This window comes from Callospermophilus lateralis, chromosome 4 (genome assembly GCF_048772815.1).
Source record: "Callospermophilus lateralis isolate mCalLat2 chromosome 4, mCalLat2.hap1, whole genome shotgun sequence".
Lineage (NCBI taxonomy): Eukaryota > Metazoa > Chordata > Mammalia > Rodentia > Sciuridae > Callospermophilus > Callospermophilus lateralis.
In genome coordinates, this window is record NC_135308.1 from 157,280,817 (window position 1) to 157,304,941 (window position 24,125).

The 24,125-nt window shown below is 55.0% G+C and overlaps 2 protein-coding genes across 2 annotated transcripts; both read left to right on the top strand.

Annotated features, from left to right (window-relative positions):
- The first annotated feature begins 8,568 nt into the window (after nucleotides 1-8,568).
- Lgals1 (galectin 1) lies at nucleotides 8,569-11,690 on the top strand. The gene is made up of 4 exons (XM_076853301.1): nucleotides 8,569-8,683; nucleotides 9,908-9,987; nucleotides 11,172-11,343; nucleotides 11,494-11,690. Exons 1-4 carry the CDS (start codon nucleotides 8,675-8,677, stop codon nucleotides 11,638-11,640), a joined length of 408 nt encoding a protein of 135 aa, XP_076709416.1. The 5' UTR covers nucleotides 8,569-8,674; the 3' UTR covers nucleotides 11,641-11,690.
- Nucleotides 11,691-15,828: 4,138 nt separating this feature from the next.
- Nucleotides 15,829-21,764, top strand: Nol12 (nucleolar protein 12). Its single transcript, XM_076853302.1, has 6 exons — nucleotides 15,829-15,985; nucleotides 17,404-17,509; nucleotides 17,780-17,828; nucleotides 18,290-18,432; nucleotides 20,991-21,088; nucleotides 21,325-21,764. The coding sequence occupies exons 1-6, from the start codon at nucleotides 15,900-15,902 to the stop codon at nucleotides 21,488-21,490; spliced, it is 648 nt and encodes a 215-aa protein (XP_076709417.1). The 5' UTR covers nucleotides 15,829-15,899; the 3' UTR covers nucleotides 21,491-21,764.
- The last annotated feature ends 2,361 nt before the right edge of the window (nucleotides 21,765-24,125 follow it).

Here is a 24,125-nt window from a genome sequence, read left to right on the forward strand (position 1 = left end):
CCGTTCCCTACCTTCTTTGCCAATGGAACCCTGGCGTCCCTGGGGTGTAGTTGGAGGCACCCTCCTCCGAGCAGGAAAGTGGATGAGTTTAAAGCTTGAGTTGAAACAGTCACAGTTTCTTGACTCCTCCTGGTCTCCATGGTCCTAGGTGTGCCGCAGACAGTGACCGAGGAGACGTAGGGGTCTGCTGGGAACTTGTGGGAAGGGTCACCTCGCTGTTACAGGCCACGGTGAGGGCTCGCTCTTCTCTGCTTCAGATGTGGTGCTGGGGGCTGCTGTAGCCACTGTGACATGGGGCTGCCTCGTGATTCTGCTGCAGGTGGCGGGGCAGAGAGGCCGGGAGAACTTACAGGTGTTTCCCCAAAACTTCATTGTTTACTTATTTATTGAGACAGAACCTCACTGTCGCCCAGGCTGGCCTCCAACTCCTGGACCCGAGGCGTCCTCCTGCCCCAGCCCTCCTAGTGCTGGGGCCATGCGGGCTTGGGCCTCCGTGCTGCGCCACCCCGCTTTGGTTTAGAAGTTGCAAACCAACAGAAGAGTACAAGGATGGCACCAACACCCCCAAGTCCTTCACCAGGTGTCGCCCGTTGTTCATGTTTGCCCAGTTTTGCCAACAGCTCTCTTCATATTTACTTTTTTTTTTTTTTTTTTGTACTGAGGATTGAACTCGGGGGCACGCGACCACTGAGCCACATCCCCAGCCCTGTTTTGTATTTTATTTAGAGACAGGGTCTCGCAGAGTTGCTCAGCACCTACCTCCCTGATGCTGAGGCTGGCTTTGAACTCGCGGTCCTCCTGCCTCAGCCTCTTGAGTCCCTGGGATCACAGGTGTGCGCCACTGCGCCTGGCTTACATGTTTACATTTTTTATCGAACCATTTGAAAACCTGCTACAGAGGTTAACAGGCGTTATCGGGGTTCACTCCCCAAGCCCTTCAGCTGGTCCTCGTAAAGGCAAGGACTGGCCACGTAGCTGCAATCCATGATTGCTCAAGGACTAGATTGCTGATGGTTTCCCCGAACCACTAAATAATCCTGCCAAAACCTCCACAGCCCTCGACTTCAGAGAACACTTTCCCTTGATTGTAAAGTAATTTCGTTGAGTTTTCTGTAACCTGCAGATACGATGCAGGTACACATGCGTCAGGCGCACCAGAGAAAACGCTCAAAGGTCTCCATGTACCACATCAGAGACTTTTTAAACACTTTTTTATCAAGACATAACATTTGTATCTCTCTACTATATAACTTTAAATATACTTTTATACTTCTGTTTTAGACATTATCTCTCTGTCGGGATCATATTGAGGACTGACTGACCTCTAGAAATACTTGGAAACACTTTCAAAGTGAGAAAAACCCAACCTACAAAGTTGTTTTCCAATGGAATGACATTTTTATGACCAACCAAGCTAATATTTCATTAAATTTGAGCACAGTAAATGTGTTAATTTCAGATTTGAAGTTTTATGTTTTGGAGCCAATACATCCCTCCCCCCTGTTTTGGGTCTCAAATATTTTCTGAGCTTAGCTTCCTGTGAGTCTTTGACTTCAAAATAAAATGTTAAATTAGAGAGGCTCAGACCTCAGCCCTGCAGGGTCACAGGCCAATTAAGAAAAAGGTCTGGCTCCCCTCAGAGGAGGGACAGTTCCCCAAAGGAAGGTGGGGGGTCTGTGATCACAAGGGGGACAGACCCCAGATGAGAGTGAGGAGGTGGTTAAACAGGCAGGTGCCCAGGACCACAGGTTTCTCTCCTTGGCTCAGCTCCCTGGGTGGGCTTCGTCAAGGGACCACCCTCTCTAGATGGTTTCTGCACCATGAAACTGTGTCGCGACAGGGGAACAGACACCTGGCCTGATGGGAAAGCTAAGGCAAGAGGACCACAGTTCAAGGCCAACCTCAGCAACTTAGAACCTTCCTGTCTCGAAAAATGAAATATAGCTGGGCACAGTGGCGCACACTGGAATCTCCGCAGCTCGGGAGGCTCAGGCAAGAGGATCGCGGGTTCAAAGCCAAGCCTCAGTAACTTAGTGAGGCCCTAAGCAACTTAGCAAAACCCTGTCTCTGAAAATAATAAAGGCTGGAAATGTGGTTCAATGATTAAGGGCCCTAGGTTCAATTCCTAGTACCAAAAAATAAATAATAAATAAAAATATAGTGCCCTGGTTCAACCCTAGTACTGGAAGAAAATCAGGGGGCAGGCCAGGCCTATCTCCCGGGTCCCTCCTACATGATATCTAGGACTCTGAGCTGGCGGGGCAGGGGATGGCACCTCTGTGGCTTCCAGCCCTCCAGCCAGTGCCAGCTGGAGGAAGCACAGCCTCCATCTGGGCAAGGTGGGAGGGAGAGGCCTCGAAGGGCTGCGCTGGCCCAGATTCCATCTGGACAAGTGGAGTCCACTTCTCAGCAGCAGCCAAAGGCCAGGCTGCAGGGATGGGGCTTCCAGAGCACTGCCAGGCGCTCCTGCACCCAGGGGAGCAGACAGTCCCGGGGCGAGGCCTGGCCTTGGGGGCCACAGGAGGGAGGGCGCATCCTTACCCATCACACCTCGAATGCTCCAGGTGGCCAGGAATACTGGGAATAAAGTTATGCCCGCTTTCCAGGCCTGGGACGGATTCAAAGAAGTCACACACCCGCAGCCAGGCGGCCCCCCATTCAAACCTGCCTCTCCTCCCGATTCTGACTGTGGCTTCCTACTCCTACTGAAGTTCCACCCGGTGGCAGCCACCAAGTAGGGGGTGATACGGTGAAAGGAGATAGTCACTGTTCTAGAGGACTCCGGAATCCTGAACAAGGATTGCCTAAGCAAGAGGAGACTGTTTGACACCAAATGGGTCTGAGGAGGTCCCCTGTTTTGTGGTACTAGCAATCGAACTCGGGGTACTTTACCACTGAGCTCCATCCTGGCCCTTTATGTTTTTGAGACAAAGTCCGGCCTCTAACTTAGGATCCTCCTGCCCCAGCCTCCCCAGTTGCTGAGATCACAGGCGTTTGCCGCTGCGCCCGGCTCCAGGCAGGTTCTTGACTGACATGTTGAGGCACAAGCAGAGACTGATTGAAGGACAGCAAAGCAAAGGCAGACCCATCCCAAAGGCAGGGTGCAGACACCCCTCACCTCCCCGTGACAGTGACAGTGACGGCCCAGGTGGAGCTCTCTGACCACACATAGGATTTTCCTGGGAAGAAAAGAAAAGTTTGCAGCAAGCTTCTGTGGAAATCAAATCCGTGTCAATGTTTGGGGTTCAGATTGTTTCTTTCTGGTGGACAGTCCAGCCTGAAGTCAGTTGTGGGCAGCGGGTGTAGGTCTCTGAGTCTGGTGACATTTAAATTGACTCTGCTTTTGTTCCAGTTGATCTGGTATGCACATGTGCTGGAGATTTGGGGGGTTTTGTTATCTGCTTTTTTTGGGGGGGGGAGGTACGAGGGATTGAACCCAGGGGCGCTTAACCACTGAGCCATATCCCCAGCCCATTTAAAGCAAAGGTATTGTGTCCATCTACAACTAAAAAAATAAAAAATATAATGTATATACGTATATATTTTTATATTTATAGTTTTGTATTTATATACATATATACATATTTTAGAGACAAGGTCTCCCTAAGTTGTTTAGGGCCTCACTAAGTTGCTGAGGCTGGCTTTGAACTCATGATCCTCCTGCCTCAGCCTCCTGAGCCGCTGGGATTGCAGGCGTGCCCAGGGCACCTGGCAAGGGGCTGGCTCTACTTAAGGAAAAATCCCGTGGGGTCTCAGGAGGGCTGCCGGGTAAGCGAGTCCTTGAAGGGTGTCCTGGTGAGGCACCGCCTGTGGGGCTGCTTAAAAGATCCCGAAGGGGCCCCTGGGTTCAGGAAGGAGTGGATCCAGTGAGGAGGTTTTCTTAGGACCTGAAGAAGGAGACTGAAAATCAGGTTTTTAAATCTGCAAGTGAAAGGTTGTCACCTGGCCTCAGGGTGCAGTGGCCACACAAGGTTGATTAGAAAGAGGTCCTGGGGGCTGAGCACGGCCGAGGGTTGAGCTCCAGCAGGCTGCCACGTCAAGAGTCACTGTGGTGATGTCCACAAGGTCCAAAGGGACTTGAGAGGCCTCAGGCACCCGTCTTCCAGGGCACCTTGATGGGGCGGATGGCCTCCTGTCCCTCTCCGGAGGTGAGGCAATCTCTTCCCCAGGGTCTCCCTCTCTATGAAGGGGGCACGGCCCCTGTGTCGATGGGCCCTGCTGGGGACAGTCTGCCATGGTGACATCCTCTAGGTCTCCAACTTTTTTCCCTCTTTCCCGTGGAGCCTGGATATCTCTGAGGGGCCGGGCCTGTGGCCAGGGCAGGCCCTGGGCTTGTCCTCCCGCCTGCTGTCGCTGTCTCCAAGATTTCATGGGGCCCTTTATCTTTTTGTTGAATGCCCCAAAGGTCAAATTTAAAAACTGGGTGACAGGGGACTGAGGACCCAGAGTTGGCTTTTGAATTTCTCTCCTCACGTCTGCAACTGGTGCCCAGGAGACTTGGTCCCTCCTGAGAACTTGGATCAGTGTTCGTTGCCTTCTTAAGGTTTCAGTCTAATTAAGACCCAAACAGGATTCCCTTCCTCTCCCCGAGTCACTCCCGGGACTTGACGGTGACTCACTGGTTTACTCACAGATCTTTCTCATGCCTTCTACTAACATGGCACCCTACGCCGGGCCTTGTCAGATCTGTGCTCTGAGTGTAGACATCTCAACTATTTAATATAGAATCCCAAGTGAGTTTATAGGGATAGACGTTGAATTTCCCGTATTTTAACAGCTGAAGGAATTTTGAACCTGCAGGTGGAGATCAAAAGGAAAGAAAGAAAGACTATGGGATGCTCAGATCCCCCGAGCTGCTGCTGCCACCCAATAGCGAAGCCTTCCTCCTGGGGCGACATTTGCTCCCCGCGTCCCTGAGATACCCGAGCACTCAGGGGAAATGCCACCCCTTTGACTACCAGACACTCCAAAGCTTCTGAGTTCTGGTTCCCCAAATTAGGAAAACCAGAGCCCGCCCCCCACCCCCTTGAGTCTTTAAGTTCAAAGTCTAATCTCACCCAAGTGAGCCCTGAAATAAATTTCCTTAAGAATAGAAGTGACACAAAATCCTCACAGAGAATTCTTTGGGGCGGGACGTGGGCATGAGGCACACAACAAGAGGAGCCTAAGGGGAACCATCTGGTGCCAGGGAGGGGCAGCCACTGGGTCCTTAAACAAAGCCATCAGGAGGGTGTGTGCTTCAGAAATCATCAAACCCTGCAACTGGGCATTTCCCTTTGGGGCTGTGCTGGTGAGGCGTTTCGAGTGTCACAACTTTACATCCCGGGACTGGGCTCAGAGAAATGCCAGGGCAGTGCGAGACCTGGAGGGATGTAAATGCTAAAAATGAGAAGAGGCTGGGCGCGTCCTTTAGGAAGGTTCACTCCCAGAGGCCGCAGAAGAGGGTGAGGTGGGAGCTCAGCTTGCTCTGTGAGGATCAAAAAGCAGCAGGTCAGAAGCAGACACTCTGTAGCATGAAACAGGAGAAAGAATGTAGCCGCACATCCCCAGCAGCAAGGGAGGCTGAGGCAGGAGGTTCATGAGTTCAAGGCCAGCCTCAGCAACTTAGCTGAGGCCCTGTCCTACATAAAAAATAAAAAGGGCTGGGGATGTGGCTCCGTGGTTAAGTGCCCATGGGTTCAATCCCCAGTACCAAAAAAATAAAAATTAAAAAAAAATTTAAATAAAAATAAAACACAGCAAAGGTATACATACCCCAAAGCAGGGTGCAGAGACCCCTCATTCAGGGAAGAGAGCGATGTCCTAGGGCAGAGCTATCTGACTATACATAGGGTTTTCCTAGGAAGAAAAGTACGACTTTCCAGCAAGTTCTGTGAAAATTAAATCCCACATCAATCCTTTGATATTTGGGGTTCAGAATGTTGCTTCCTGGTTGAGCAATCCAGCCTGAAATCAGCTGTGGGCTCGCTGTGTAGGTCTTTGAGTCTGGTGACATTTAAATTGACTCTGCTTTTGTTCCAGTTGATCTAGAACACACGCACGCACTGGAGACTCTGTTCGTCTAACCAAAGGGCTGGGCACGCTCGTAGATCTGGGTCTCTCTCTAGTAAAGGTCTCTCTTTTTTGGGGGGGGACAGAGGGAGTACCTGGGATTGAGCTCAGGGACAGTGGACCACTGAACCACACCCCCAGCCCTATTTTGTATTTTATTTAGATTCAGAGTCTCTCTGTCTTGCTTTTGCCGAGGAGGCTGGCTTTGAACTCTCCATCCTCCTACCTCAGCCTCCCAAGACGCTGGGATTACAGGCGTGGGCCTCTGTGCCAGGCATGGGTATCTTTTGTCTCCCTGAGAGCCCAGCTATCTGTGTTAGGAACCAGAGGGAAAGTCCTCACAGATCCCCCAGGAAGATAAACTCAGTCTGGGAGAAAGGGCCCTAAGGGCCAGAGGGAAGTTGAAACCTGAGATGCATGAGCCACTACCTGAGTCAGGCCCTGAGTGACCCTTGAGCAGGAGAGCAGCATTTCACAGGCCCAGTTTGCAGATGAGGCGACTGAGGCAAGCCAGGAGCCGGGGAGGCCAGGATTCCCTGGGGGTGGGGAGCACAACAGGGTTAGAAGCAGAACCTAAGTCCCCAGACCCCAGTGGGGCCTTCCTGGGGACCTGCACCCTCGGCCATGCTGCTGGACCCTGACGGAAGTGACCTGTCCCTCCCCAGGAGCAAGCACTCCCTGGTGCTGGCCACTCTCCAGGTCAGGTGAGACTGGGAGCAGCTCCCAGGACCTGAGACCCCAACTCCTGGGCTGGGACAGGCGCCCTGCCCAGAGCTCGTCCGGTCCTCGGTCTGGGGCACCTCCTGAGGCCCCGTCCTGACGTCCTGACGTGGCAGGGTGCATCTCTGGGAGAGGAGTGGAGCTGGGCTGGTCCGGCGGCCCCTCCTTAGGACTGAGGTTTTGGGGAGGCACACAGGAAAAAGTGAAGCTTCTGTGGTTGGGTTACCAGGCCACACTGGCCTGGGGACAGGGAAGGGGCTCCTGGGTGCAGCCCCCTTCTCTGGGTCCCCCACACAGAGGGCGGCCCTACACACACCCCTGTCATCTGGTGCGGGGGGGGGGGGTGGGTGGGGGCGGGCTTCAGTCATCTGGACAAAAGTGGCGTGTGGGGGTGTGGGGGCTCGGCTGGGGAGGCCGGGAGGGGTGGGTGGGTGCTGGCCTGGCCTCCAGATGTGACTCACTCCTAGTCGCATCTCCCTCCCTCTCCAGTGCTGGCAGTTTAGAAGGGGAGTGGCCACACAGCAGGTCCCCTTGACAACTCCCTGGCAAGCCCCTCGTGCCCCTCCCTTCACTGGGTCCCCAGTGTGAGGTGACTGCCCGCAGGCCCCCTCAACTCTGCTGCAGAAACCCTCCCTATATCCCATGTCTAGTCTCAATACTCACCCTCCCTACAACTTTCGGTGGCTCCCCAGTACCCTCAGATGAAACTTGCCAAGCCCACGAGCCCCTTCATGACCGGGGTACAGTTTTGGCTTTCTTCCAGCCTCGCCCCCCACCTTCTCCTACATGCTCAGACGCTCCCTGTCCTCAGGCCTGTGTCCTGCCGGAAGGCCAGTCTTTCTTTGCCGCACTTTGAGACCACCTGCCTCCCTTTCTCCATCCCACTCGCCTTAGAACCGCCCGGTTTCTTCATTAGCTTCTTGGTCAGATTCCGCCTAACCCCAACCATGGGCTCCTCGGGAGGGACAGGGACTAGGAGGGGCTCCTCTTTGTATCCTCTGAAGTCCAGCAGGGTCAGGCACACAGTAGGTGCTCAGGAGAATATCTGCTGTGCACGTGGGGAAGAGGAGGCTGGCTTCAGACAGGAGATGGGAGGAGCAGGGGTGCACAGAGCGGAGACCCCAACCCTCAAGGCCTGGCGCACCGCGGGCCACCTCCCAGGCCTGCGCTCCCGGGGGCGGCAGAGAATCCCCGGCGCCCTCTCCGCCCCGGCAACCCGAGGTGCAGGCCTCAGCTGACAGCCTCAGCCCTGGCGCGGGGCCCAGCCTTTCTTTAGCTCAAAGTGAGCAGCGAGTGCGGCAGCTGCAGGCACCGCTTCCGGGGCGGGGTGGGGGACGGGTGGGGCCAGGGCCTCGTGGCCACCGGCCCTAGGCCTCCGCAGTGGCACTCAGCGGGAGCCGCGCCCTGGCCCTCCCAGGTCGCAGCCTCTCCCTCCCCAGCTCTAGTTCCCTGGCGCATCCTGCGCCCCCTCAGCCCTCTTCTCTGGGCGCCCCTGTGCTCAGCCGCCGGCCTCAGGCCCCTTCCCGCCAACTTTTGGGTCTAGCTCATCCTCAAACTATTTTCCGTTGGCTCCCCCCATCTCTGCCACAGCGCAAGTTTTTTTTTGATGGGGGGAGGATGAAGGATAGGAGGTGGAGTGGGACCCTGGGGGCGTGGCTAGGAAGGAGGGAGGGGAATCGCCACTCCGATTGGTCACCTCTGCTCCAGAATTGATTTAGAAATTCCATTGACCCCGCCTTGGTGGCCCCCATCCCAGTCCTGACTTGCAATTGGCTGAGCTTCCAGGGGGCGGGACTCGGCGCCCAGGGTCCAGTTAAAAGGGTGGGAGCGGCCCGGTCCGTCTCTCTGAGGAGTCCTTTGACAGCCCTGCAGCAGACCCCGGGAACACCCTCTAGGCTTCACTATGGCTTGTGTGAGTGTGGGTCCCCCACCCCAAGGACTGGGGAGAGCGGGGAGCAGATGACCAGGGGAGTGCAGGGCCATTCCGAAGCGGGGCTCTAGTCCCAGCTGAATGGCCTTGGACAAGTGCCTTCTCTTCTCTGATCCTCAGTGGCCACATCTGTAAAATGGGGGTGGGCGCCATGGTCCCCCAGGGCCTTCTGTGGTCCTAAGAGTTTTCTGTTGCTCCAGGGTGGGGCAGCGGAGTTGGTTCTGCCAAGGTCCCACATTCTGCGATTCTGCACCTCAATTCTGCAGCTCAGAGAAGTGGGAGTTTGAAGGGTGTGGCCACAGTGGGGGGGGGCACTTTGGTCCAGGCCACTGTCCTTTTCCTCTCCTGCACTCCAGAGCCTCATGTCCCCTCCCCCCCCCCCCCCCCCCGCAGCTGTCTCCAGTCACTGCTCCAGGGCCAAGTCACCCTCGGCTCCAGAAAGCTCTAAAAAGTCTGCAGGAGCCCAGGGGGCTGCTGGCAGAGGTCTCCCTGGGGCCGGGGGAGGGGGAGGGGCTGGTTCCTCTGGGCTGACCAGGTGGGGGTGGGGAATCCCACTTGAAGGGGCTGGTGAGGGAGGGAAGGGAGGCCGAGTCTCCTCAGGCCCCTAGGGGAAGGCTTCTGGCAGAAGGAACCTCTTAACTCCAGTTAGCTCCTGCCCACTGCCCTGGTGCCAGGGCTCATAGTGCCAGGCAGTGCCCTGCGTCCTGGTCAGTCTTGTTAACCCTGAACCATCCCGAGGGGCAGCCCTAATCTTTGGGGGTTCTCCCTCCTGCAGAAGGGCCTGGCCATAGTCCTCGGTGTCCTCTTTGGCCCCTGCACCTCTCTGCAGACCCGGATGGGGGAGGTTGCTGTAGCTCCAGGCCATTTCTCCAGCAGAGGGACAGACCCCCTCCAGTGTCACCTTGGGCAAGTGGCTGCACCGCTGCAAGTGGCCTCTGCTAAATGAGGGGCATCGAACCCGGCCTCCCAGGCTGCTCTGAACCAGGTCCCGCAGCCCAAGGGCAAGATCCAGAGCCCGTGCTGGGGAGCACCCCCTGTTTCAGAGTCCCCGTGGGGAGAGGGGCTTTCCCTGCGAGAACCTGTCCTGTCCCCCAGGCTTCCCGGTGGCCTGGTCAGAGGACACAGGGTGGGAAAGACCCCACTGCCACGCCCAGCCGCCCCAGGAAGCCACCTCTCCCTCACCCAGCGGGGTCCTGTGTGCCACAGGGTCTGGTCGCCAGCAACCTGAACCTCAAACCCGGAGAGTGCCTCAGAGTGCGCGGCGAGGTGGCTCCCGACGCCAAGAGGTGAGGGGTGACCGCCGGCGGCGGCGGTGGGAGGCAGCGGGATGGCGATGGCGGGACGGCGCTCGGAGGCCAGGGTGGGGCGGCGGGGTGGGCGTGGCGGCGGGGAGCCCGCTTCTCCAGTGGGTCCGCGGCCAGCTGCCGGCCGCGTTTCTGGGTGAGTCACTTCCTCCGCGGGGTCTGGCGCCCCCGCCATCCTCGCCCCCTCCCCCCTCCCAGCCTCTCAGTTAAACCAGCTGCGGCCTCATCTTCACCTTGACTGGCCCCCTCCCTTTCCGACTCGGGCAGGTTCTGAGGCTGGGGCCTGGAGAAGGGGACAGAGGGGCGCCACCCACTCTCCCTTAGAGACCCTCCTTCCCAGGGCTGCTGGTCCCTGGCCCACTCTTCCGTAACTTCAGTCCTTCATTCGCTCATCCAGGGCCCTTCCTCTCAGCAGCCTTGTGACCTTGGCCCAGTCAACCAACCTCTCTGGGCCTCTCAGTTTCTTAATCCATAAACACGGGGGCAGGGGTGATGGCGGTGATTTCTTTGTAAGAGACACCCACTCTTTTACACTCAACTGAGCCCGCACAGGTAGGTGATGCTTTAGCTCCACGCAAAGAGCCATCTTTTTCTCTTTTTGGGTGATGCTGGGAACCAAACCCAGGGCCTCCCACGTGCTAAGTGCGCCCTCTGCCATGGAGCCACACCCCAGCCCAAAAAGCCTCTGATCATTCACCTGGTACTATATGCTGTGTCAGGGATTCAGAAATGTACAAGACAGGACACTTGCCCCCCCAGAGGTCACCATGTGGAGGGGGTCCCTGAGCTTGACCAAAAAGGTTAGACCACGGGCTGGGGATACCACATGCACAAGGCCCTGGGTTCAATCCCCAGCAACCCCCCCCCCAAAAAAAAGGTTAGATCTGCAAGAGTCTGGGGCCATCAGCACAGCAAAACCCTTAGAGATCTTTCTTCTGCAGCCCCCATTGTGCAAGTGAGCGAACTGAGACCCAGAGAGGGTCAGAGACTAGCTCAAGTCACACAGCAAGGCCAGACTAGAATACGGATTTCTGGTCTGGTTGGATGAGTCTCCCAGCAAGGTGCAGGAGTGGTGTACCGAGTGACGGACTGGTCTGCTTTAGGGACTGACCAGAAGGTAGCCTCAGCTGGCCAAGCTACCCTCAAGTTCACCTGTTCTTCCCTAGTTTCGTGCTGAACCTGGGCAAAGACAGCAACAACCTGTGTCTGCACTTCAACCCACGCTTCAACGCCTTCGGGGACGCCAACACCATCGTGTGCAACAGCAAGGACGGCGGGGCCTGGGGGGCCGAGCACCGCGAGCCCGCCTTCCCCTTCCAGCCTGGGAGTGTCGTGGAGGTGGCTCTGGGGGGCAGGGCCCTGGGGGGGTGCTGGGTTTGGGGTCTCTAGACCTGGGCCCCACCCTGGGTCCCTCCCTCACTGCCTGGTCATGGGGTCAGCATGGCCGGGTCCTGCTGCGGCCCGGCTCATGTCCCTCTCCACCTCCAGGTGTGCTTCTCCTTTGACCAGACGGACCTGACCATCAAGCTGCCCGATGGACACGAGTTCAAGTTCCCCAACCGCCTCAACCTGGAGGCCATCAACTATGTGGCAGCGGATGGTGACTTCAAGATCAAGTGCATAGCCTTCGAGTGACACCAGCCGGCCCAAGGCCACCAATAAAGGCAGCTGCCTCTGTTCCCTGAGCCAGCCTCCTGTGTGCGTGTCCGTGGGGGCCTAGCCCTTCCTTCACCTCCTCCACGTGTACCGTCTCCCCCGGGCTCCCCAGACGGAGCAGAGCTCAGCACACCCTGAGGGCACCATGGAGGGCACTGAACCCACTCGGTCCTGTGCTGGGTGGGATGGGAGAAGGTGGAGGGAACAAGAGCCCCCTCTCATTTACCTTCAGGAGCTCAAAGACCTGGAGTCAGCAGGTGCAGCAGCCCTCTGCCTGCAGCTCCAGCTACTTAGGAGGATTACCTGGGCCCAGGGGTTTGGGGCCAACCTAGCAAACCGTCTTTATTTATTGATTGTTGTGCAGTGCTGGGGTTTGAACAGGAGACTCCATTTAAGGGGATAAAAAAGATGCATGCTTATCATTCCAGCAACTTGGGAGGATGAGTCATTAGGATCACAAGTTCAAGGCTAGCCTCAGCAACTTGGTGAGACTCTGTCTCAAAAGGAAGAAGAGAGAAAAAAAAGACTTTGGAGGAAAAAAACAACCTGGAGTTGAAGGAGGGGCTGCCTGCTGTGTGGTCTTGTGCATATTAATTGACCTCTCTGTGCCTGAGTTTATTATTTATAGAAAGGGAATATTACACACAGCCTATCCTAGGGTTGTTGTGAAGATTAAATGAGATGTCACATGAAGGAGGACAATTCAGTGCGTGGCTCATGGCAAGTGCCCAGTGGGTGGTGGTTTTCCCTTCTTCCTCACTGCACTGCATTTTGAGATGTCATGACTCCAGTTTAAAGGAGGAAATGGGCTTTTTGAATGCAAAAAGGAGCCCTGGTCCTCTGCCAGGCCCAGCTGAGACTGAGCGGGCCCCATGCTGGAGCAAGGACATCCTGGAGGCTTGTCTGAAAGCCACGGTCCCCTGACCCCTATTGCCAGCCCCCATTTCTGTGCTAGGAGGAGCTGGGGAGGTAAGTGGACCCCTGCAAAGATCCCAGAGGTAGAAGTCGGCTAATGTGAGGCCTCCTGCTGCCCACAGCCTCTTCCTTGGGGCACAGGAGAGTAGAGGTCACTCTGGGCCTGATGAGGCCTCTGAGCTGGTCCTCCACGGTTTTCAAAGAGGATGCCTCTTCACGAGCAGCCCGAACCTGGTAGACAATGCTGACCTCAAACGCCTGGGGCTCATGAGGGACCTGGGTGGGTGGCCCCGTCACCCTGCAGGCCCACCACTCCCTTTTCCCTCTGCTTGTTGCTGGGCCACATTTTTCCAGGGGCCCTTCTACCTCCCTGGGAAGCAGCTGTGGGAACTCTGTCAACGTTCTGGAAGTCTCGAGTCAGAACATCACCAGGCTCCCCCAACCCTGGGCACAGTCTGCTGAGCGCGGTGGCAGCTGCTTAGCCACTCTGTGCTCCAGGACATCTGGCACCGGCTGTGCTGCCTCAGTGTACTCACCCATAAAATGGGGGTCACTGTGGATGGATGAGCTGCATCTTGGTGGGTTCCCTGGGACCTGGTGGGCCCACCTCCAGAGAGGCCAAAGGAGGCTTCACAACGGTGGCGGGTCCCATGAGCCACACCCAATCTCCACGCTCTCCTGGGGCTCCCAAGGGCGCCCTCTGCTGGACACCAGGGAAATGTCCCCTAGGCTGCCTCAAGTTTTTTTTTTTTTTTTTTTTTTTCTTTTTGGTACAGGGATTGAACCCAGGGGCACTTAACCACCGAGCCCCATCCCCAGCCCATTTTTTTTATATTTTATTTTAAGACAGGGTCTTGATAAGTTGTTCAAGGCCTGTCTAAGTTGGTGAGGCTGGCTTTGAACTAGAGACCCTCCTGCCTCAGCCTCCTGAGCCGCTGGGATTACAGGCATGCTCCATGGCACCTGGCCTGTCTCAGGTCTTCGCAGTCCCCCATACTGATTCTCCAACACTAGCAGAGCACGCACTCTGCACTGGGGCCACAGTGTGCAGAGGAGATCCCTGGGGCCAAGAAGAGACCACCGAGCATGAAATCAGATAGACCTGTGTTTAAACCTCACTCCACTGCTATGTGTCCTTGGACCAGTTACTCAACATCTCTGAACCTCAGTTTCCTCATTTGTCAAATTAATACTAGTATCTTCCCTATGGGGTTGTGGGGATTAGCTGAGGTAAGGTATATAAATGTATGGTGCCTGGGAGGATCACAAGTTTAAGGCCAGCCTTGGTAACTTAGGGAGACCCTGTCTCAGAAAATAAAAAGGGCTGGAGCCAGGCATGATGGCCCACACCTGTAATCCCAAAGGCTGGGGAGGCTGAGGCAGGGGGATCACATGTTTAAAGCCAGCCTCAGCAACTTGGCGAGGCCCTAAACAACTTAGCTAGACCCTGCCTCAAAATCAAAAAAATAAAAAGGGCTGGGGATGTGGCTCAATGGTTAAAGCAACCCTGGTCCTGTCTCTGAGGGGAAGGCAGAGGGACCTGGGGGTGGGGGAGAGAATGTATTGTGCCTGGAACCCACAGGGGCCCTGTAGATGTGATTCCCCTCACCCGCTTTAAGACTCAGGGTACCCCGAGAGCCTAAGAAACTGAGTCCAGAGAAATTAAGAAAAGCTCTGTTCTTAGACCCCTGGACCACACCTGCATCTCCTGCTCTTGCCTGTGATCTCAAGCAAGAGACTGCATCTCTCTGAGCCCGTTTCCTCCTCAGCAAAATGGGGATCATGCCCCCCAAGAAATGATGATGTGGCCAGCTAAGTGGCAGCTGCCACTGTGATTCTCCCCGCTCATCTTTATCATCATTTCTATTCAGAGAACATGCCATGTCCCGCTGCTCCTGGCACACAGTACATGATCAATAAATGCAAAAATAACTTTAAGTAGAAACCCAGTCAACAAGGGTGGTGGGTGGTCCTTGTCTCCCTTCCTGGGACAAAGGAACCTGAGACTCCCTGCAAGGGTCTGGAGCAGCCGAGCCAACCCAGGCGGCCGACTTCACTCTGCACTGGGTACATTCATGGATGTGTCCTCCCCGAGCCCCGTAGGACCCGTGGCTAGGGCTGGGCTGGGAGAGGGGTGACCCTGCAGAGCCTGCCACCTGGGTCCCAGGCCAGCAGCTGACTCACTGAGCCCGACAAGAAGCCCTGGGAAGGTCGAGCTGCTCTGTGTCCTGGGCAGCAGGCAGTGGGCGGCTCTGATCCCATCGCTTATTGTGTGGCTTTCGCCAAGTCATTTTCCCTTTTGGAGTCTCTGCATTGTCCTCTGTAAAGCAGGGGTGACGGCTGCTCTGGGAACATGCCTCAGTCCAAATGAATGGACTATGGAGAGGGAAGCGGTCGAGAGAGGCAGGTTTCTGTTTATCAAGCAGTGCCTTCCCGCTTGATCTACAGCCACTCTGAGTGGGGGAGGGAGACTGTGACATATTACCCCCCCCCCAGGGCCTGTTGGCTACTGGGCGAATGTCCTGCAGACCAGTGGCCCAGATTGCTGGACAAAGAGGCCAAAGAACCAGGTTCAAGTTCCAGCCTTGCCCCAGTTCCTTCTTTCAGAAATAAGTTTGCTTCTTCGCGTGCGCAGCACACAGTACACACTCACACCCCCAGCCCTATTTTATATTTTATTTTGAAACAGGATCTCACTGAGTTGCTTAGCGCCTCACTCTTTCTGAGGCTGGCTTTGAACCTGCGATCCTCCTGTCTCAGCTTCTGAAGCTGCTGGGATTACAGCCGGGCACCTCCACACCTGCTAGCCCAGGGATCTGCATTTTAGCAAGCCCTGCATGTGATCTAGTGCATGTCAAAGCTCCAGAAGCGCTGTCCTACAATAAACCTACAAAGTCACGAAAGTTATCGCCATTTAAGGAACAGGGTGAATGAAACACAAGGAAGGCAACTGGTCCTGGGTCACAAGCCTGTAGGTTGAGTACCAGACTACAAATCCAAGCAGTGTGGCTCTCTCATGGAAATCACCAACCATTTGGCATCAGACCTAAATTAGGACCAGAGAATTTTGGCCATTCACGAATAACTCCACGTTGAGCGCCCTCTAGCGCCAGGCACTGTCCGAGGCATGGGGTCTGGGAGGACCATAACCAGAATACAACCCATTGCGGGAGGAGACAGAACAGGCGGCGCCTTTAAAAGGCGGGGCCTGACGGGCGGAACGGCGGGTCCACTCTGCGAAGTGCACCCGGAAGGCTGCGAACGATACACCCGGAAGTCTCTTAGGCGATATAGGAAGCTGTGCTGGTGGGAACCTCAGCATTATGGGTCGCAACAAGAAAAAGAAGCAGCGAGATGGCGACGACCGGCGTCCCCGGCTCGTTCTCAGCTTCGATGAAGAGAAGCGGCGGTGAGTGGCAGGGCGGGAGAGCGTCCCCCTCGGGCTCCCCGGCGAGGCCTAGGTCAGGTCCGGGTCGCGCCCGCCCGCGTGGAGAGCTCTTCCGGCCCCGCCCCGGGGCGTGGCCAGACTGTCCTTCGGGCTCTCCTAGCTCCGCCCGTTGGGGTGGCCCGCTCTCCCCCTGCTCGCTTAGAGCCGCAGCTCGGACCTCGGTAGTCCAGCTGGCTCCATGGACCCTGCGCCCAGTAGGCGCTCAGCCGTCGCTGATGAACGATGAGCCAATGAAACGAGAGTGGCTTGTCTGCTTTCATTCACTCCCCAGACGCCTGTTGAGCTCCTGCAGTCCCCCAGGCCCAGCGCCCCGCTAGACAAATGGCACAGGGTGGCGACCCCGCGAAAAACCCAGTGCTGGGCGTCAGAACCAAAGGGTTCTGACCTAAAGAGCAGCCGGCACTAGGAGATGTAAAAGGGCAGGGGTAGGGAGCGAAATGCCTGGGTCTCACCCGGAAACTCCGAGGGTAAATCAGCCGGTCCTAGGGTGGGGCCAGGGGCCTGGGGAAGTGGGTGTTGGTTCAGTGGAGGACTTCTGCAGATCTGGTGTTCTTGAAAGCCCTGCCGGAAGTGGCTCAATTCCCTGAGCGGTGATATTTGCCAGTGTAAAAGGGGCCTCAGCCAGTTCTGTGTGTCCACCATCAGCTCTTGTTTGAAGCTAAGAGCTCTGGAGAGTGTAGAGTGGAAAGAGGCAACATATTTCATATTTTGCTAAACTTACACCGTCCACCTCCGTGTGATGGCTCACACCTTTAACCTCATAGCTTGGGAGACTGAGGCCATCCTCCGCAACCTGGTGAGGCCCTGTTTCAAAATAAAACATAAAAGGTGCTGGGGATGAGGCTTAGTAGTAGAGCACCTCGGGTTCAATCCCTGCTACAAAAACAACAAACAAAAAAAAGAAAAACAGCTTACACAATCAGATGTTCCATAATGATGATTTGGTAGTGATGGCCCACGTAATGATGGTGTACCATGCCACCTCCATGTGTAGTAGACTATACTATTTAAGTTGGTGTAAATATACTTTGTGATATGTAAACAACAACACAATTACCTAGCAACTCATTTCTCAGACTGTGTTCTTATCATTAAATGGTGCATGACTGTACTCTGTGTGATCTGGGGCAAGTAACCTAGACTGGGTGCCTCCATGTCCCTGTCTGTTAATGGGGCTTGATCCCTACAGGTGAGGTGAGAGGAGGGTGGGTGAGGTGAGAGGAGGGTGGGGAGGTGAGAGGAGGGTGGGGAGGTGAGAGGAGGGTGGGTGGGTAGAGCCCTGCACACATGGTGCAGCACTGGCTGTGCTCTTTTCCTAAGCCAGTTCTTTCCTTATCTCCTCCAAACTCTCCTGCCTCTGGCCTGCTTCCTTCCTGTAGGGAGTACCTGACCGGCTTCCACAAGCGGAAAGTGGAGCGGAAGAAGGCAGCCATCGAGGAGATTAAGCAGCGGCTGAAGGAGGAGCAGAAGAAGCTCCGGGAGGAGGTGAAGGAAGGTGGATGGAGGGGGACTTACAGCCCCAGATGGCCCTGATAGAGATGGCCGCAGGGAAGGTGGAGGGGTGTGGGGCAGGACAGGACTGAGAAGCCCTTTATACAGGAGAGACTCTGGCCTGGGACTGGGGAAGGTGGAGGATGGAGTCTCCTCCTGACCTTGAACTATCAGCCGTGGTCTCACATGCCCTGAGGTCAGCAGTGCCCCTGCTGAGACTGAAGGAGAGGCCATACTCACTGTGCCCTTCCCTTGTGCCCTTAGCGCCACCAAGAATACTTGAAGATGCTGGCAGAGAGAGAGGAGGCGCTGGGTGAGTGAGTCCTCCTTGGCCTGACCTGGAGAACAACCAGGGAGGCTGGGTTTCTGGTGTTGTGGGGAGAGGGTGAGAACTGCACAGGTGACCTCCTTAGCTTCAGGGGTCTTGGTGATGACCTGGGCACCAGGGGTGGGCCTCACAAATCTCTAAGCACAGTGGATCAGAGACCAGGAGGAGACCCAAACCTCATGGTAAACTGGGCCTGAGCAGAACCCAGTTTCCAAGGACTGGAAGAACTAGTTGGAGGGAGGGGAGGTGGCAGCTCCTGGTATCACAGAGTTTGTGAATGGGGTCTGGCCTAGAACAAGGAGGGAAGAGTGGGTAATTGATAACATCTGTCTGCAGGCCAGGCTCTGGGCCAGGGTGGAAGGGCCCCTGCAGTCCAGGCTTGGGAGGGAGGCTGCAGCTCGGTTGCTTGTTCTGGGGCTGAGGCCTGATCTGTGGCTGTTCTGCAGAGGAGGCAGATGAGCTAGACCGGCTGGTGACGGCAAAGACAGAGTCTGTGCAGTATGACCACCCCAACCACACAGTCACTGTGACCACCATCAGCAACCTGGACCTCTCTGGAGCCCGACTGCTCGGACTACCCCTGCCTGAGGTGGGTCCTGCCCTGGGGCATGCTCGTCATGGAGTTGCTGGATACTGCCCATGTCACAGTATCGCAGTGCAAGGAGCTCTTACGGTCTGGACCCTTTAGTCCCTGGCTGCACCACTGGGCAGTAAAGGAGTTGCATTTCTTTCTTTTTTTTTTTTTTGGTACTGGGGATTGAACCCAGGGGTGTTTATTTATTTATTTATTTTTGTGGTGCCGGGGATTGAACTCAGGGCCTCTGCATGCGAGGCAAGCACTCTACCAACTGAGCTATATCCCCCGCCCCCCAGGGGTGCTTTTTTATATTTTTATTTAGAGACAGGGTCTTGCTGAGTTGTTTAGAGATTCATAAGTTGCTGAGGCTAGCTTTGAACTTGTGATCCTCCTGCCTCAGCCCCCAAGCCACTGGGATTAGAGGTGTGGGCCACTGCAGCCGGCTTGGGCAAGTTTCTTTGACTTGCCTTCTTTCCTGTCTTCATCCATAAACTGGAAGCTGCTCATGGTAGCATTTGCCTTGTGGCATTGCTCTGAAGATAAAAGTGGTGACTCCAGCCAGGTGTGGTGTGGCACTTACCTGTAATCCCAGCAGCTCTGGGGGCTGAGGCAGGAGATCCATCAGTTTGAGGACAGCCTCAGCCACTTAAACCCTCTATTAAAAAATGAAAAGGGGAGAGTGGGGTTGTGGCTCAGCAGTAGAGCACTCGCCTAGCACTTTCGAGGCACTGGTTCGATCGTCAGCACCACATATAAAAATAAATAAGTAAAATAAAGGTATTGTGTCCAACTACAAATATAAATATATAAATACACACACACACTTTTTCTTTTTTTAAGTTAAAAAATAGGATACATCTTTGTGGTGACCCAGGGTTCAATCCTCAAAAGGGGATGAATCCAATCCATGTGAATCGCTTTGTACCTTGCCTGCCCAGCAATGAGTGCTCAAAGATTGCTGTTTGTTGTGATTGTTCCCCTAGTGTGATAAGCAGCAGTAACACAGCACATCTGAGTACACTGAGCATGAGTTTTCAACCTGTGGGTTGTGAATCATCAGTAGTTCACAGCATTAAAAAGAAGGGCAGGGGGCTGGTATTGTAGCTGAGCGGTAGAGCGCTCGCCTAGCATGTGCGAGGCCCTGGGTTTGATCCTCAGCACCACATAAAAATAAATGAAATAAAGGTATTGTCTCCAACTATAAATAAAAAACAAATATTAAAAAAATAAAAACAGGGCTGGGGATGTGGCCCAAGCAGTAACGCGCTCGCCTGGCATGCGTGTGGCCCGGGTTCGATCCTCAGCACCACATACAAACAAAGATGTGTCAGCCGAAAAACTTAAAAAAAAAAAAAAAAGAATAAAAATTCTCTCTCTTTAAAAAAAAAAAAAGAGGGACTAAGGAGGTAGCTCAGTGGTAAAGTGCTTGCTTAGCATGCACGAGGCCCTGGCTTCCATTCCCAGCACGGCAAAAATAATAAAAAGAAAAGAATATAATTGATCCGGGTAGCGGGCACACCTGTAATCCTGCAGCTCAGGGGGCTGAGGCTGGAAGATCGCAAGTTCAAGGCCAGCCTTGGCAATTTAACTAGGCCCTAAACAACTTAGTGAGACTGTGTCTGAAAGGAAAAAATAAAAAGGGGACTGGGAATGTGGCTCAGTGGTTAAATGCCTCTAGGTTCAACCCCTGGTACCAAAAAAATAAAAATAAAAAAGAATGCAATTGAAAGCCTCCTGGTGAGTACATGTAACCTTGTTTCATGAAACACCAGTTGCAATCACAGTTGCATCTGCCTGGTTCGCTTCAGGATTTATTATGTGCAGTTGTCCCTCTGCGGCTAAGGAGGATTGGTTCCAGGACTCCCGATTCCAAGATCTGCCAGTGTATGTGTCCCTTGAATAAAATAGTCTCTAGACGGCTCGTGACGTCTAATACATACTAGCCCGGTGTAAGGTGCATAGTTCACTGCGGAATAATGACCAGAAAAAAGTCTGTTGTGTTCAACACAGAAGCAATAATTTTTTTCCCAAATGTTTTCAGTTGAGTGTGAACCTGGGTACAGAGACCCACCTGCGTCCCATGGTTGCAGCGTCCTGCCCGAAGCAACCGCCTTGTGTTGACCGTAAGGATCTCACTCTCATCTGCCACTGTGCTGGCCCCTGTGTGAGATCTGATGCAGGGACCAGTCCTGTCACCTGTTTGCTCACATTTTATTCATGAGTGTTCGACTGTCCACTGTAAGCTACAAGCTGAGGCAGGGAGGACTTTGAAATAGGGCTGTCCTCTGTGTGATCTTGGCTTTTGAGTAGATGTGGGCCATCTGACCAAGGCCTTCTCTGGCCTGGCTCCAGGCCTGTTCGGCAGCAGGCCATGCCCACTACTGGACATAGCCATGCTCACTTAGGGTGTCCAGCCTGGTCCCTATCCACCCACTCCCCTTTTTTTGTGTTTTGTGGTGCTGGGCATTGAACTCCAGCCCTCGTGCACGGGAGGCGAGCCCTCTACCAACTGAGCTGCGTCCCCAGCCCCATCCACTTTGTGTGACAGTTCTTCTCCTGTGCTTTTCTAGCCGGGTGCTGGGGACGGGTCCAAGGAGGAGATGTCGTCTGTGGAGAAACCAACCAGAGCCTTACCCAGGAAGTCCAAAGACCCCCTGCTGTCTCAGCGGTGAGCCCTGGCTTGCCACCATGCCTGCAGAGCTACCTCCTGCTGGCCTGTGGGGGGAAGCTAGGGGGCCAGTGTGGGACTGCAGGTGCTCTGGAGTCAGGAAAGGCCAACCTTGGGGTGAATTTGGGGCCTGTCCCCCGTGGCTGGATGATGGTGTGCCCCCAACCCAGCCCTTGCCCCCCCACCCTATTCCCAGGGCCCACTGAAGCCGGGCCTCACCCCTCCACCCTCCACAGGATCTCCTCCCTCACAGCATCGCTGCATGCCCACAGCCGGAAAAAGGTCAAGAGGAAACGTCCCCGACGGGCACAGGACTCTACCAAGAAGCCCCCGAGTGCCACCCGCACCAGCAAGACCCAGCGCCGCCGGCTGACAGGCAAATCCCGGCATAGTGGGGAGTGACCCCGAGAACCCAGCAGTGCCAGCCTGGGCTGCAGGTCCTGTCCTGCCTCAGCATGGCCGTCCTGTAACCTGCGCACTGAGGTGGTGGCTCCACAGCCAAACTTGAGGGCCTCTCAGGCCTGGGACTGTCCTTGTCCGAGGACCACTCTGGGGCCTGAACCCCGGAAGGAGCAGGCACCTGAGAGCTGGCCCCAGCAGGGGACTTCAGAGCCAGGTCAGGCATCTTCCCAAATGTACCCCTGTCTGGAACTCATCAGATTTTTGAAACTCCAAAGGTGTGCCTTGTGGTTTGGTCAGGAAAGGCCAATCTTGGGTGAATGCTGGTGTGCCCTCAACCCTTGCCCCTCCACCCTATTCCCAGGGCACTTGACCCCATGTCCTAAGGGCTGGCTTCTGGGGTGGTGAAAATGGCTGGGGCGGGGCCCATCCTCATTCTCCAGCATCTCTCCCTGAGGGTGTGCTAAGGTCCCGTTAGCTCTGGGTCCCTCTTGCATGTCCGTGACAAAGTCCAGAGTCCACCTGCTGCTCTGGGTGGCTGGACAGTGGCAGACCCTGTACTCCTCTCAGACTTCCCTGGGGCCTCATCAGGCTCCTCAGCTGGAGTTGAGGTGATGGAGAGCCCAGATCTGGGACCACTTCAGGCTGCCAGCAGCTCCCAGGGCCCAACAGAGGAGCATTCGTTGATCCTCGATCCTCGCCCTTTTCTTTCATTTTGTTTGTTTCTATGTTTGGGTGGGGCTGGGCTGGAACCCAGGGATCCCAGTGCTAGGTAGCTGTAACGCCAGCGTCCTCAGTTGTTAAAGAAAGTACATCCCAACCAGCACCGTTCGGCCCCTCCAGAGCTGACCCTCCCTGGCCATCGCCCGGGGCTGCCACTTCCTATTCTTTCCAGAGAGAGCTTCGCTGTGGCTTCAGAAGGCAGCTGTGCTCCCTCTTAGCGCAACGTGAGTCCTGGCAGGATAAGTCCTATTCCCAGCTCCCAGGAAACCCCTCGGCTAGTGTGGGAGATGGTGCAGGGCAGCGCCTGGGGGGCACAGGCTTCAGTTCAGAACATGGGAGGGAATCAAGGAAGGGCTTCCCCCAACTCCACTGGGGGTGCCAGGAGCAGCCGTACCCTTCTGGCAGGCAGGCTCAGGAACCATGGCTCAGGCCATTCCCAGGGAACCTGGCCTCCCTCCTTGGCACCACCAGAACCCACCCAGGGGTGTCTAATGACAACTAGTTCACGTCTAAAACCCACACCCAGGCATGGGAACAGGCCTCAGGGCTCCTGCCTGGAAGGCCTCAGGCTCCTTCCCGCCTTCCTCCTGTGCCTGGGGTGGGGTGACTCCTCTTGGCCGCCTCCCTGCTGCGCAGATGCACCTGTTTCCAGGCCCTGCAGGGGGTTCTGGTACTCAGCCCAGAATGGGGTGGGTCTCACCCTGCAGACCACTGTGCGCAGCTGTATGGAAGATGACAAAACACCTCCCTCAGGGCCAAAGCAAGACCACCTGCTTGAGCCACTTGGCCACACGGGACACTTCAGAGTGTGTCTTCTGTCGCTGTCTCAGCTGAGACATCCACAGGGTCCGGACTCCAGGCCCTGCCCATCACACTCAAAAGAGTTTTCCTTGTCTACAAGTTTTAAGTCCCGACCTGCCCCTCCCATGTGTGCCAAGGTGTTTCCAGCCAGCCAGAAAATTGAGTGACAGTGGTTTAGCTAATCCTGGGATCAGGGACCACAGAGTTGAAACTCCCTTCCTGTTGCCCTCCATCCTGGGGGACGACTTGGGCCTCTAGGAGTTTCTTCAAGATCGGTGAAGCCAGGCACGGTGGTGCACACCTGTAATCGCAGCAACTCAAGAGGCTGAGGCAGGAAGATAGCAAGTTTGAGACCAGCCTGGGCAATTAGCAAGATCCTGTCTCAAAATAAAAGGACTGGAGATGCAGCTCAGTGCTAGAGCACTTGCTTGCACCACTGAGACCCTGGGTCCAATCCTCAGAGGTGAAGGAAAAAAAGGTTCCACCTGGGCCTGTGGTGCATGCTGTAATGCCATCCACTCCCAAGGCGGGAGGATCTCATTTGAGGCTTGGGCAGTTTAGCAAGACTCTGTCCCAAGAAAAAATAGAAAAAGTGCTAGGGATGTAGCTCAGTGGTAGTATCCTTAGATTCAACCCCAGAACCACACACACAAAAATAATAATAATAAAAAAATAATTAATAAATAAAATTTAAAAGGGTTTTAGCTGTATGTATCAAACAAAACTAAGAAACAGCTAATTCTCTAGTTCGCAGACATAGGAGGTTACCAGCTTGGAGCTGGGAAGGCTGAAGGGTGGGAAGGTTGGCGTTTAGTTGTTTGTTTTTGTGGTACTAGGGATTGAACCCAGGGATTCTCTACCAGTGTTTTAGTTTTTATGCCATTCTTAACACATGGCTTCTGCCTCATAGTCCAAGATGACTGCTTGAGCTGCAGCCATCAAATCTGCATTTTAGCTGGTAGGATGAAGGAGAAGGTAAGAAGGATATGACTCTACTTTTAAGAACTCTCAACACTTGGGTTTTGTTGGCCAGGTGGAAGGCAAAGGCCTGGATGCAGGGGTAGGTAGGGTGGAGGAAGGAAGTCCTGGCTGCAAAAGAGGCTGGGGACTTTGG

What these genes read in the sequence shown, in the direction of transcription:
- Lgals1 (XM_076853301.1), top strand. An exon ending in GTGGCTCCCGACGCCAAGAG is followed by an intron (nt 9,988 to 11,171) that starts GTGAGGGGTGAC and finishes GTTCTTCCCTAG; the next exon opens with TTTCGTGCTGAACCTGGGCA. An exon ending in AGCCTGGGAGTGTCGTGGAG is followed by an intron (nt 11,344 to 11,493) that starts GTGGCTCTGGGG and finishes CTCCACCTCCAG; the next exon opens with GTGTGCTTCTCCTTTGACCA.
- Nol12 (XM_076853302.1), top strand. Translation starts at nt 15,900, where the DNA reads ATGGGTCGCAACAAGAAAAAGAAGCAGCGAGATGGCGACGACCGGCGT. An exon ending in AGAAGAAGCTCCGGGAGGAG is followed by an intron (nt 17,510 to 17,779) that starts GTGAAGGAAGGT and finishes TTGTGCCCTTAG; the next exon opens with CGCCACCAAGAATACTTGAA. An exon ending in GACCCCCTGCTGTCTCAGCG is followed by an intron (nt 21,089 to 21,324) that starts GTGAGCCCTGGC and finishes CACCCTCCACAG; the next exon opens with GATCTCCTCCCTCACAGCAT.